The sequence below is a fragment of the Larus michahellis genome, chromosome W (genome assembly GCF_964199755.1).
Source record: "Larus michahellis chromosome W, bLarMic1.1, whole genome shotgun sequence".
Taxonomy (NCBI): Eukaryota; Metazoa; Chordata; class Aves; order Charadriiformes; family Laridae; genus Larus; species Larus michahellis.
The window spans coordinates 4,646,350-4,660,263 of NC_133929.1; the positions used below are offsets into that span (position 1 = coordinate 4,646,350).

The window sequence follows — 13,914 nt, forward strand, 5'->3', positions numbered from 1 at the left end:
GATGTCCAGAAGGCAATTGGGCCTGCCTGTCCGGAAAGTGGAGGCTCATCAGTGGATAAGTGATGATGGCCCATACATATTAATTCCAGTTGGTCCTCGAAGACAATTAGTAAAGTTTTTAATAGATACGGGGGCACAAATTTCAATATTAACACAACAAGATGCCGAGAAGCTGGGCGTGCGATCTGGACGGCAAAGAGTTAGAATTACAGGTGTGAACGGGGGAACTGATGTATGTCAAACTGCTAAGGTTAGTTTATGGCTCCCGGGCGAGAAGCGCACATCGTCTACTTGCTTTGCAATTGAAGTTCATCATGAAAATACTTTAGGTTTTGATATTTTAAATGGCGGAACCTGGTGTCTGCTGGACGGCAGCGTGTGGTCTTTCGGCTCAAGCACTGACCTTACCCCGTGCAGAAACCAGGAAGCCGCAGTGCAGGTGCTCCGCTCAGCCCCTGCACTCCCCGAGTCAAAGATTACAAATGTACCGCAGTACCCGATCGCTGCTGAGGCACGAAAGGGCATTTCTGAAGTCATAGCTGATTTAGAGAAAAGACAAATTATCTCCAGAACCCACTCCCCGTATAACTCACTCATCTGGCCGGTTCGGAAACCTGATGGAAGGTGGCATTTAACAATCAATTACCGCGTCTAAATGCTAATACAGCCCCAGCCCCGCTAACGGCTGCTGTACCAAACATTGCAACTTCAACAGCTACTCTGCAAGCAGCTGCCCACCCATGGATGGCGGCATTAGATGTAAAGGATATGTTCTTTATGGTTCCCTTGAAGGAGGAGGATAAAGAGAAGTTTGCTTTCACTTGGGAGGGAATACAATATACCTTTAACAGACTCCCACAGGGGTATAAACATTCACCCACAATTGCTCATGCCGCGCTTGCCGAACTTTTACAGACAGTCTCACTCCCCCAAGGCGTAAAACTGTCCCAATATATAGATGATATTCTGATCGGAGGAACTTCTCCTGAGACAGTGGGGGAAGCAGCAGCAGCGTGTCAAGCACTAAATAAAGCAGAAATTGAGGTACCACCTGGAAAATGTCAGGGACCAAGTAAAGAAGTAAAATTTTTAGGCAATAAAAATAGCCTAAATAATAGGCTATAAAATAGCCTGGATAGCAGGCAGTGCTGTGATTCCTCCAGATACCTTAAGAAAAATTGAAGAGCTGCAAATGCCCCAATCAAGGAAGGAATTACAACAATTAATGGGAACTTTAGGATACTGGAGGAAGCATGTGCCTGGATTTTCTATAATTTCCTGTCCATTATACTCACTTTTACGGAAAGGCAAATCCTGGGAGTGGAGATCAGAACATAATGAGGCAGTAAAAACTTTAATCGAAGAATTAAAAACATACCAGAGTCACTGGGACTGGTACACCCCCGCGACCCTATCAGAGCAGAACGGGGTTTCGAAGAACATGCTACTTATTGTAATCTGTTCCAAACTGGCCCCGATGGACCAAAAAGACCTCTATTGTTTAGCTCAACTGCATTTAAAGAGACAGAACAACGGTACTCTGAATGGGAAAAGGGACTTTTGTCTTTAGTCCACGCACTTAAACAAGTTGAGAAAATACATCAGGGACAACCTGTGCAAACTAGAGGACCCTTTAATTTACTAGAAGCAATCCTTAAGGGGACTGCTCCCCCAGAAGGAGTCACACAGAAACCCACTATCAGAAAATGGTATGCCTACCTAACGGGAGTAGCAGAAAATATGCAATTAACTGAGGGACACACCAAGGTTTCCAAATTGCAGATGCCCGTAAACACAGAATTAGTGCACGATGGGTTTTTCCTTCTTTTTAATGGGGTAACCTGTTTGGACTCTCCCCACAGAAAAAAAGTCTTTGTTTTCTCTTACAGCAGCCTGCAGGATGGCAAACAGAAATGCTGTGTTTGTGTTAATATTACAACAAGGATTTATTTGTGAGAGTAACACCATCAAAGCCCAAGACATTTGTCTTGACACTGAACAAAATGTTTGTCATTTTTAAACACATCTCGATGAAAATCCTGAAACTGTACTTACATATATTGGAAAAGGATGTGTTCGTATGAGAACCCTTTGTAATACTATATTCGTAGAAAACGTTACTGCAGATACAAGTAATCACTCAAATCTTTGTGTTTGTAACTTTACTAACATTATCGGATGTGACTTCAATTATTCAGCTCCTGTTACGTCTTATCAATTGCTACAATCTAATTATACATTGATTTGAGATCTGTTGCCTACACCTGTCGGAATGAATCTTACATTGGTGAAGAAACTACTACAACATGATCCCTGCATCAGCTGCTAGAACAAATACAAAACAACGGACGCAAAACTAATCACTGTTCAGCACAATACAGAAGAGATACACCATGTCTTTGAAAGAGTGAAGAACGATGAAGAACACCATTGGTGGGAAATTCTTCTTGGATGGTCACCAACAGCAATGGGAGTGTTTAATCAGTACTCAACCAAACACATAACCCAACTCCAACCACCCAAAACATACAAATTAATAAATAACAAATAGCAGTGCTTTACTGTCTACTTACCATGGATCTCTAAGTGCATAAACTATCAATATACTATTTATGGCACAGAGGCAAGAAGTGACCATACCACCACTCTGTGAAGGTAAGATGAATTGACTATAGTCACAGGGTGGAGTGTGGCGGTGTGCTCTCCCCTTTTCCCCCTTTCCTCCTCCCCCAGCTCCTGCTCAAGCCATAACCATCAGCAGGAGTTGTGATGAGTTGCACCTGGACTTTGGGGGATGGCTGGCAACACAGCCAAAACACTGTCTGGAGTGGGAACCTAGGTATCTTGTTCCCATGGGAATATGACTATAGGTCAATTATCTTACTCCATAAATAGCGGACAGCCCAAGAGCCCTTTGAGCTCTCCTGTACGGCAGCGGGCTGCACGCCAGGATCTCCCCTTGAGTGGGGACGCTTGCTTAAGGTTCTGCTCCTCGAGGCTGAGAGATTCCTTGCCACAACAGATTCTCGGTAAGTGACTGATAGCATGCTAAACTTTGAAATCTTAGCTGAGTGAGATAAGGATTGACTGTGCATATATAATCCTTTAGACATAAACCATTGACCAAGTCTGGGACTAGGATTGGATCCAGCCGCCCCTAGGCTCCTCTCTGAGAAGGAGTTTAGAAAGCCAGGGGGTCCTTTCTGAACCTCGTGACTCAACGGGAGGGTCTCCCTGACAGCTTGTCTGACCCTGGCCTCTGTGCAGTAAATAATCAAGTGTGCCCTGGCATCGAATCTCATAAAACACTGTCGCATTCACTACTAACTTTGTTAAATCACTGGTTTATATTAACAAATATTTCACTACTTCTCTCTTAATAGTGAAGTTAATCACTACGCACGTGACAAATACGCAAAATCTTAAAAGAAAAAGGTTGAAAATCAAAATCAGACAGATTCTATATTTAGAAGATGTATAAAGAGGTGAGGCTGATCTATTAACTAAGCAGAAAAGCGTGGAAATTACTGATGCATGAAATCTCTGCCTTTTCTTACATCTGCACATGCAGGATCATTTAAAAAAAACTAAGCATATTTTAAACTGATCTACAAAATATCAACCTCACTGCTCACGTAAATCAATTTTTTACAGGTAACTTCAGTACACCTAAACCTACCTTATTTTTGGACTGCTGTGCTTGAAGAACTGCAAGAATTTAGGTATCATGATATTGAGTGGTTGGTCTAATACATCACTATCTAAAATTTCAGCAGAATCTTCACATATCTTCTGAAGAGCGCCAAATGCACCCTGTTTAAAAATAAATAAATAAATATCTGTTCTTTTACATTTTGAAGCAAGCAACATTTTAGGTTTTGTACAGAACAGGTAATTTTAGCACACCACCACAGTAAATGTAGCTAATTAACAAAGTAAATATAGCTAACTAAATATGGAGTTCAAGTAAAACATCCTTAAAGGCTTTTTATTTAAGCACTTTATACTGTCATCTGTAAACCTTCAAGCTGAATGACTCTATCATAGATAAGTGGTAATTTTAATTTTAGCATTCAATGCTCATTTGCTCAATCATATTTTTAAAAATGCTTAAAAGAAATATCTTCTTTGAAAAATAAATGACAAGTTCCAGAGGCATTCAATTTAATTTCATATACAATTTTATTTCCTTTAATGGTTTGTTATAGGGCAAAACAGAACTCTGGACATGATGGTCAATATGAGTTTCATTTTCAAGTTTGGTTTTGTTTTTTTTTTTCTTTTTCTTAAGAAAGCAGCACTAAACCACCACATAACAGCATAACATCTTGGACAACTGTCATATCTCTAAGGATTATTTTATACAAAATGCTTCAAACACTTATGGAGACAGCATCAAATAATTAAAATTGTGTGATCACAGATTTTTACTTTTTTTAAAATCAGACAAAACTTTTTTTTCCTCATAGCTTAAAACAGTTGAGCTGGTATTTATTTGTTTTCCTTCATAAACACTGAGCAAAAAAAGTTGATTTCACATTAACCTGATACAGCAATGACAGATCACGTTTCCAGATTAAGTTATAAGACAAATGAACAACACTACCGTTAATCAAGAGAAAATTGAGGGTCAAATTAATGATGGAGTGGATACAGTGGAGAGGAAACAGTCTACAAGGTCTGCACTTGGCCTGGTTGAACTTCATGAGGTTCACACAGGCCCACCTCTCCAGCCTGTCCAGGTCCCTCTGGATGGCATCCCTTCCCTCTAGCGTGTCAACCACGCCACACAGCTTGGTGTCATTGGCAAACTTGCTGAGGGTGCACTCAATCCCACTGTCCATGTCGCCAATAAAGATGTTAAACAGCACCAGTCCCAGTACTGACCCCTGAGGAACGTTACTTTTTCCACGCTAGATGCTATGACTACCCATCTACAGTCTTATTCTGCTTTGATGCAAAGAAAACAAATTACTTTGAATGAACACTAAGAACACAGAATGCAGGTAGAATAAAAAGTATCAGATTTGAGAGACTGTTCTCTAAAGAGATTATATACATGCATATACGCACACACAAAATACTATACATATATATAGTACCTATGAAGAGAGACAAAAATAATAAAATTTAGATGATAATCCATTTCAAAATAAATCTCCTTACCTCACAGGTATTGTAATCTTCAGAATCCAACAGGCTGCAAAGCTTTGGTAAGAGTTCAGGCCAATTCTGTAATTCCCCTTTTGAAGCAATGGTTGTTATCAGAATGCCTAAGTGAATCAGAGGAATAAAAGAAATGAGATTTCATATATCTTCACAGGTTTGACACCAATTTTTCTCATTTTACTTCTCTCAAAGATCTAAGGAGTTAAGAAATTTCTTTTTTTATTGAGCTGGCAAGTATAAAAGAGGAAGCACATTTAATTACAAATGGTATTTCAAGGGCTTTGAAATGCAAAGGCAGGTTGTTTCTTCCTGCTACCACAAAGGGCTCAAATGTGAGAAGTCAAGCACAAAGTAATTCCAGTTAAGGAAATAATGCCTAAACACTCCAGGGCAGGTTCTAAGTTTACTAAAAAATGTACAAATCTTGACCTCCAGTATACAGAGTATCCACCTCAAAGTCACCTCCTCTTTATTATGAAATGAAAGCATGAACATGGGAAGCTGTCATTCAATAAACTTATAACCCAATGGTAAATTATGTGTTCACAACTTTACTATGTTTACACAAAACATTAAGGACACATTTTAAGACTGAGATACCTACTAAGAGCTTACACACTATGGCAGGTCATCCAGTGATCAGCCATAGGGGTTGGCTGATTCAGATCCAGCAAACAGATAGGATGGCCCAAAGAGTCAGTAATTCCATTTCCAGCACATACAGAAACCCCAGAAAAAACAAATTAGGTGACAGGAATGGGGAAGGCTGCTTATAAACTAGGACTGACTATGAGTCTATTTTGCCTCAACTAGTAATCTCCCAAGTGACAAGTGATGAATAAAAGCTTTCCTAAGCTTTTTCATTGAGCTAATCACCATTTATTCCAAAGAAAAAGAAAAATTCAGAAGATGACAAATGGTCTGTCTGTACTTGTACTATGTGCAAGCTTTCACAGTTAAAGGAAAGACTATTTGAAAACTACTTTAAGCGTTCTTCAAAAAGGCTTATCCTAGACAGCAACAGGATAATCCAGGAGGAAACACTCCTAGGCAAGAAGCAACTTGAGGCCATCGTCCCCTTGCAACAGAGACATATGCAGTTCAGACCATACATGTCATTACAAGCTTTCTGTAAAGGTCTGCAGAGAGGCCATTTAATGTTGTGCTAGGTGGGTTGTTTTTTTGTTTGTTTTTTTAAACAATGAAGAGACACTTTGGTGGGGACAAAAATAAATAAATAAATATCAGACTATCAAGAACTTAAAGAGGCAATAGGTTTGAAGCTTTGCAAAGGGTTTTAAGAACAATGAGGAAACAGCCATATAAAATAAAGTTTTAGGCACTATGTTCACGTTAAAAGAAATCTATATGGACTTCTAATGAGCTTTATCTCCTTTCAAATATAAAGTATTTCCCACCCGCCTGCTGCTTTAGTTGGCCAACAGGGGACAGAAGACACCAGAGATCTGCCTTTGTGGCTACCTCTGCAGCACAAAGAAACAAGAACATCAGAAGAATAATCAAAGTAAAGAAATAATCAATTTAGTAGCTTGCAGCTTTTTGACAGCTTTCTGAGCAACATACTAAGCTGCGAGGTTAGAAACTGGAAACTGAAAATCTTTATAAAGGTGGTCTTTGATTTGTAATGAACTTAACTACAAATCAGTATTACAGAATCTGTCAATATTTCACTTGACAAATGTGAAATCTAACAAGTACAGCAGTCGAGCTAATTGAGCAGTAAACACATGAGAGAACAGACTCCAGAGGGATGTCAGAAATTGTTAAAAACAGAATTGTAATTATCATGACAGCATCTTTTATGTCACTATTCCAATTACATGCAACCCCAGTTTATAGTATCAACTCAACAATAAAAAATTTGAACATAAAGAAAAAGCAACTATGCTTCAGTACTTTCATACCAATAACAGGACAGGGGAAAGGTTGGGGGTTTTGGGGTAGTGGTTTGCCTCTGTAGCTCCTAAAGTTGATTTCTGAACTCCTCAGTTCTAAAAAGTTGAACTTCATGACAAAATGCCCCCCTCATAGGGCAATCATTAACTTTCACTTTCCTTCTGCAATGAAGCTTTCCAGTCCTACCACGACTCTTAAACATCCGAACAGTTTGTCAGTTGGTACACATCTTCAGAGTTCACATATGCTTGAATAATCCCTGCAAGGACCACTTAAAGCTCAACAATAATTGAGCTACTAATCCACAAGTGTTTCCTACTAGGAGAAATCAAAGAATAAACTGCTCAAAACCAAACAACAGCCTGCACCCTCCCCCAGCCGCCACCATCACCATACCACCTTAAGACAGCAATCCAAACAGAGCTGTAATATATTCTTATATTCTTTAGTCAGCTCCATTGTACTCCACTGACAACAACTATGAACAAACAAGCACAACTCTTCTACAACCTGAAATCATGAAAGTACCTGCCACTCAAAGACTTGTTTCTACTGTCATTAAGGAAATGGGGCATTAATAAAATTCCCAGTAAAGCAGCTTCACAAGGGATGAGACAGCAGGAAAAAGCAAAGAGATGGACATTTTTCTCTAGTCCAAAGTCCTTAACCCAGATGTCTGGAGAAGGAATCCTATACAAAAAGCAAAGGATTCTAAAGGAGCAATAACTGGTAATTATTTTATAACAGAAATCAGCTGATACAAGCTGAATTCCTTTCTGAACTTGCACCCACCCCTGTTTTTTTCTACTGTACTTAAATATACATTTATTTTACTTTTTTTTAGTTTTTAGAGTGGATGAGGAAAATTACTACAATTGTAGTAATTGGGGGAAATCATACTCTCAAAGAGCAGACAGAAAAGCAATATTACCTAGAAATAAGTGAAAATAATGCAAATATGCACGTTATGGAAGAGGTGTACTAAAACACGGTATTTAGGAAATCAGAAATCCATGCAACAAAACCACTTCTAGCTGATACTCTGACCACCACGCTTTATCTACTGTTTTCTGACAGAAGGTATTTAGAAAACAGAAACTCATTATGTTAATGTGTGTCACTCATGGTATAATGATTCCCTGAAGAGGTGCGCATATGGGGGGGCAGGGAGGAAATCAGCTAACAGAAGTGTTTTATTGTTTTATGCAAGTGGAGTACTGAAAGTTCTGAAGTCAGACTTTTACCTTGTTCATGGTTTTAGGTATAAAAATTGGGAGCGAGCTGAATTTTAGTAGATTCAAGTAAATTTATGTTCAGTCACATTTTAAGAGATATGAACTGAACTGCTAAATCAGTTTTAAAAGAATATAAAGCAAAAATAAGCGTGACTTTCATATATTCACACTGAAGATTAATATCAACATCAAAACATGGTGCAGTTCTGACAGTTATCAGAAACAAAGTTTTACGTGTTTAATAGCTCTCCCATCAGTAACATTTTTAGTGTGCAGAAGACAGCAATAAGAATAAACTTACCTACAGTAGCTCTAATTAAGGGGGAGGAATCACCAATGTTGTTCAGACATTCACTTTTAATGAAGTCAGTTACCCCATTTGGAAAGTTGTGAAAATATGCTTTTACATTATTCTTCAAGATGAGACCACTCAAGGAACGTGTTGGTTCATCTGCAACAGAAAATAACAACATTCAAACTTCAATCAGATCATAGGATAAAGCAGATTTCCAGAACAATGCAACAAGATCAAAGCTTATAGTGAGAGATATTAATCTTTATTTCCTTATCTCTTCTTCCACATACACCCATCAATTCATGTAGCAAAGTCTTTTCATTTCAGAGTTCACTATTTCTATTTATTCAAAATCAGAATATCAGTATTGCAAATTCTACATTTTAAAAAAGTTTTGTATAGATATAAGCAAGGAACAGATCTGAACTCATGGGATATAGGAGACTCATGAAAGAGATTAGTCAACTAAAGACATTCGGACATTCTGATTATACTGACAGGGTTGCTGTAGCACTATTACTGTATGAAATAAATGACAACCCAGCTTTCAACACAGTAAGACCTAGAAATGAGGTAGGGACTACACAGTAAATCCGTTGCCCCCTACTCCCACAAAAATAGTGTTTTATTTTTGTACAAAATATTGTACTCCCTTCAGATACCATCTGTTCTATTAATCTATTAAAAGATTAAAGAGGGAGGAGAAAAAAGGCTTTAAACAATGTAAACAGGTAAGTGTTATATAGTGTGAACCATAAGAAAAAAAGCCACCAGAACTGACCTAAACAGTCATTAATCAATTAATTAATTAATTTAAGTTTAAGCAACAGTTTGAGTTCTCTTCACTGAGCTCTTTTTGCCTGCAAATTCCTCTAAATTAGAAGGGGAGGAGTGGAAAAAAAAATAGCCTAGATTTTTCAGTTATACTGGAGCAGGCTTATGTTTAGTTCTTCAACCAAGGGCATAAATAACTTGGTATTACTTCTGAAACATGCTGAAAGTGAGATCTGAATGTTCTGCACAGATAGGATTAGTTTATAGTATAAGAAAATTTAAATTTACAGTTTACAGCAATCCTAATCAACACATGAAGCTACTTTTAATTAGCATTTTAGCCACTTGGGTTTTTTTTGTTTTGTATGAAGCTGATGTTGTTTAGCCTCAGTAGGCAGTTAAGCCCCACACAGTCACTCCCTCACTCCCCTCACAGTGGGATGGGGAAGAGAATCGGAAGGGTAAAAGTGAGAAAACTCGTGGGTTGAGATAAAGGCGGTTTAATAAGTAAAGCAAAAGCCGTGCACGCAAGCAAAGCAAAACAAGGCATTCATTCCCTGCTTCCCATCGGCAGGCAGGTGTTCAGCCATCTCCAGGGAAGCAGGGCTCCATCACGCATAACAGTGACTTGGGAAGACAAACGCCATCGCTCCGAACGTCCCCCCTTCCTCCTTCTTCCCCCAGCTTTATATGCTGAGCATGACGTCATATGGTCTGGAATATCCCTTTGGTCAGTTGGGGTCAGCTGTCCCGGCTGTGTCCCCTCCCAACCTCTTGTGCACCCCCAGCCTGCTCGCTGGTGGGGTGGGGTGAGCAGCAGAAAAGGCCTTGACTCTGTGTAAGTGCTGCTCAGCAGTAGCTAAAACATCCCTGTGTTATCAATGCTGTTTCCAGCACAAATCCAAAACATTGCCCCATACTAACGACTGTGAAGAAAAATAACTCTATCCCTACTGAAACCAGAACAGAAGCCCTGATTTTGGCAAGAAGTAAGGATGTTCAAAGTTCCTTTGCACCAAGAGTTACAGTTTACACACAGATCTATTCTAGGCCTTCAAAACTATTAACATCCCAACAGAAATATAAGCAAAAAAAGATATATAAAACTTCCAAATATAAAGTATTTTAAAACTAAAAGTTACTGTGTCACAACACCAAGATTCTCAGTACACCCATGATGACTGACTGAGGGCCATTAAAAATACTTTCTATTGTGACCTACACTAGTTAGAACAGAAATGGTACTTTTCAGAACAAGGGGGGATTTGTTAAAATTCATTTTAATCAACTGATTTTATTTGAGCTCCAAAACCAGAATGCCATCATAAGAACATAAAAACAACATTAAAAAGTATATTTCAGTCTTCCTAACTCATAGAATGTCATAGGTTGGAAGGGACCTGAAAGATCATCTAGTTCCAACCCCCCTGCCCTGGGCAGGAACACCTCCCACCAGCCCAGGCTGCTCAAAGCCCCATCCAGCCTGGCCTTGAACACCTCCAGGGATGGGGCAGCCACAGCTTCTCTGGGCAACCTGGGCCAGTGTCTTACCACCCTCAGAGTGAAAAAATTTCTTCCCGATATCTAATCTAAATCTACCCTCTTCCAGTTTGAAGCCATCACCCTTTGTCCTATCACTACATGCCGTTTTACAAAGTCCCTCCCCATCCCTCCTGTAGGCCCCCTTCAGGTACTGGAAGGCTGCTATAAGGTCTCCCCGGAGCCTTCTCTTCTCCAGGCTGAACAACCCCAACTCTCTCAGCCTGTCTCAGCATTATTTTTATGCTCTGTAACTATAAATGTATTGATTTACAAACATAGCTTTTACATAGAATTAAGTAACTTTATAAACCAGGAATCCACCCTAGGCATATATATTTGAAACAATTTTATAACTTCACCTACACTGTAGGTTTTAAATACCCACCACCTTCTAAACAATGGAAAATAAAAGTCGCTCCACTTCCACAGCACTGCATTTCAAGGGCCAACAACTTTTCTGGGAGAATGGATTTATTATTTTAAACAAAAACATTGAATACTAGATGAGAGGACAAACCTCTCTCAAATAAAGAACTTGGTTATGAGATGTGAAAAATATTACTGTTATCATTACTTGGCAAGTCAAATCAAGTAATGTTGTCATTTTGTTTAAAGTTTTGAAGATGTCAATAACAACAGTCAGGTGGAGAATAACCTAAAGAAAGAAGTTCTCACTTGAACTCTTGATCAGTCTTAGGTCTGCCTGAAATACTCTCCAAATTCAAAGCAAAATCTCTGCATCTACCATTACACAAATTTAATATGTTCAATTATGATTTCTTTACATAACTATAATCCACTGACAAGTATGCACATCTTCAAGAAATCCAGTCCTCCATAAGCAATTACTAAGAAGTAACGTTGTGTCTGTCCAGGAAGGAAGTCAAAAGAGTTTTCCTTTAATTTCCACATTATTTAAGGCCCTTGCAAGCCACAATGAAAGCATTCTCATTAGCAGAAAAAGTTAGATGCAAAATCAGAAAATCATAGAACCATTTTGGTTGTAAAGGACCTTTAAGATCATCAAGTCTAACTGTTAACATAACCCTGTCAAGTCTACTGTTAAACCATGTCCCCAAGCGTCTTTTAAACAACTCCAGGGATGGTGATAACCACTCCCCCGAGCAGCCTGTTCCAGTGTTTGACAACCCTTTCCATGAAGAAATCCTAAACCCCCCTGGCGCAACTTGAGGCCATTTCCTCTTGGTCTTCTCTAGGTTGTAGTGATCACGAAAAGATAGAGTTCAGGATCATGGGTACTATGCACAAAACAACAAGAAGTAAAATTACAACCTTGGACTTCAGGAGGGCTAACTTGGACCTCTTCAAGAGGCTACCAAGATGACTAGGGGACTGGAACACCTCTCTTATGAAGAAAGGCTGAGGGATTTGGGTGTCTTCAGTCTGGAAAAAGGACGACTGAGGGGGGACCTTATCAACACTTATAAATACTGAAAGGGGGAGTGTCAGGAGGATGGGGCCAGGCTCTTTTCAGTGGTGCCCAGGGACAGGACAAGAGGTAATGGGCACAAACTTGAGCATAGGAAGTTCCACCTAAACGTGAGGAGGAACTTCTTTACTTTGAGGGTGGCAGAGCACTGGAACAGGCTGCCCAGAGAGGTGGTGGAGTCTCCTTCTCTGGAGACATTCAAAACCCGCCTGGACACGTTCCTGTGCAACCTGCTCTAGGTGACCCTGCTCTGGCAGGGGGGTTGGACTAGATGATCTCCAGAGGTCCCTTCCAACCCTATGGTTCTATGATTCTCGCCTGTTACTTGGGAGAAGAGACTGACACCAATCTCACTATAACCTCCTTTTAGGTAGTTGTAGAGAGCAATAAGGTCTCCCCTGAGTCTCCTTTTCTCCAAACTAAACAACCCCAGTTCCCTCAGCCACTCCTCATAAGACCCTTCAGCAGCTTCATTGCTCTTCTCTGGACACGCTCCAGCACCTCAATGTCTTTCTTGTAGTGAGGAGCCCAAAAACGAACATAGTATTCGAGGTGCGGCCTCACCAATAACAAGTACAGGGGGACAATCACATCCCTAGTCCTGCTGGCCATGCTATTCCTGATACAAGCCAGGATGCTGTTGGCCTTCCTGGCCACCTGGAAACCCTCAAGGGTGAAAACTACACACACAACTCCCTCTCTGAAATGCTTATACACCAATGCATGCAGCATGGGGAATAAGCAGGAAGAGCTGGAGATCTGTGTGCGGTCGCAGGGCCACGATCTCATTGCAATTACTGAGACGTGGTGGGACAGCTCACGTGACTGGAATGCCGTCATGGATGGCTATGTCCTTTTCAGGAAAGACAGGCCAGCGAGGCGTGGTGGAGGAGTTGCTCTCTATGTGAGAGAGCATCTGGAATGCATCGAGCTCTCACTAGGGGCGGATGAAGAGAGGGTCGAGAGCTTATGGGTAAGGATTAAGGAGCAGGCAAATATGAGGGACACTGTTGTGGGTGTTTCTTACAGGCCACCTGATCAGGATGGGGAAGCTGATGAGGCTTTCTACAGACAGCTGAAGGTAGCCTCAAAGTCACAGGCCTTGGTTCTCATGGGGGACTTCAATCACCCCGATATCTGCTGGGAAGACCACACAGCCAGGCATGCACAGGCCAGGAGGCTCCTCCAGTGTATCGATGACAACTTTTTGACACAGGTGGTACAGGAGCCAACAAGGAGAGGAGCACTCCTGGACCTGGTACTGACAAACACAGAGGGACTGGTGGAGGACATGAGGGTTGGGGGCACCCTTGGCTGTAGTGATCACGAGAAGATACAGTTCAGGATCATGGGTACTATGCACAAAGCAACAAGTAGGACTGCAACCTTGGACTTCAGGAGGGCTAACTTTGACCTCTTCAAGAAACTGCTTGGAGAGATCCCGTGGGCTAGGGCTCTGGAAGGCAAAGGGGCTCAAGAGAGCTGGTTGGTATTCAAAGACCACTTCCTCCAAGCTCAGGATCGGTGCATCC

At 40.5% G+C, this 13,914-nt stretch overlaps 1 protein-coding gene across 13 annotated transcripts in view; it reads right to left on the reverse strand.

The window, feature by feature from the left end:
- LOC141735684 (transportin-1-like) overlaps positions 1–13,914 on the reverse strand; it is a 104,884-nt gene that overhangs the window by 39,617 nt on the left and 51,353 nt on the right. For all 13 annotated transcript variants that reach the window (XR_012584809.1, XR_012584810.1, XR_012584812.1 and 10 more), the window contains 3 exons: positions 8,623–8,772; positions 5,167–5,273; positions 3,680–3,813 (listed from right to left, as the gene is read on the reverse strand). Coding sequence is in view for 9 of the 13 variants with exons in the window: in XM_074568769.1 (XP_074424870.1) it covers positions 3,680–3,813; positions 5,167–5,273; positions 8,623–8,772 (391 nt within the window). In the remaining 4 variants the exon portion in view is untranslated. The remainder of the gene's footprint in view (positions 1–3,679; positions 3,814–5,166; positions 5,274–8,622; positions 8,773–13,914) is intronic.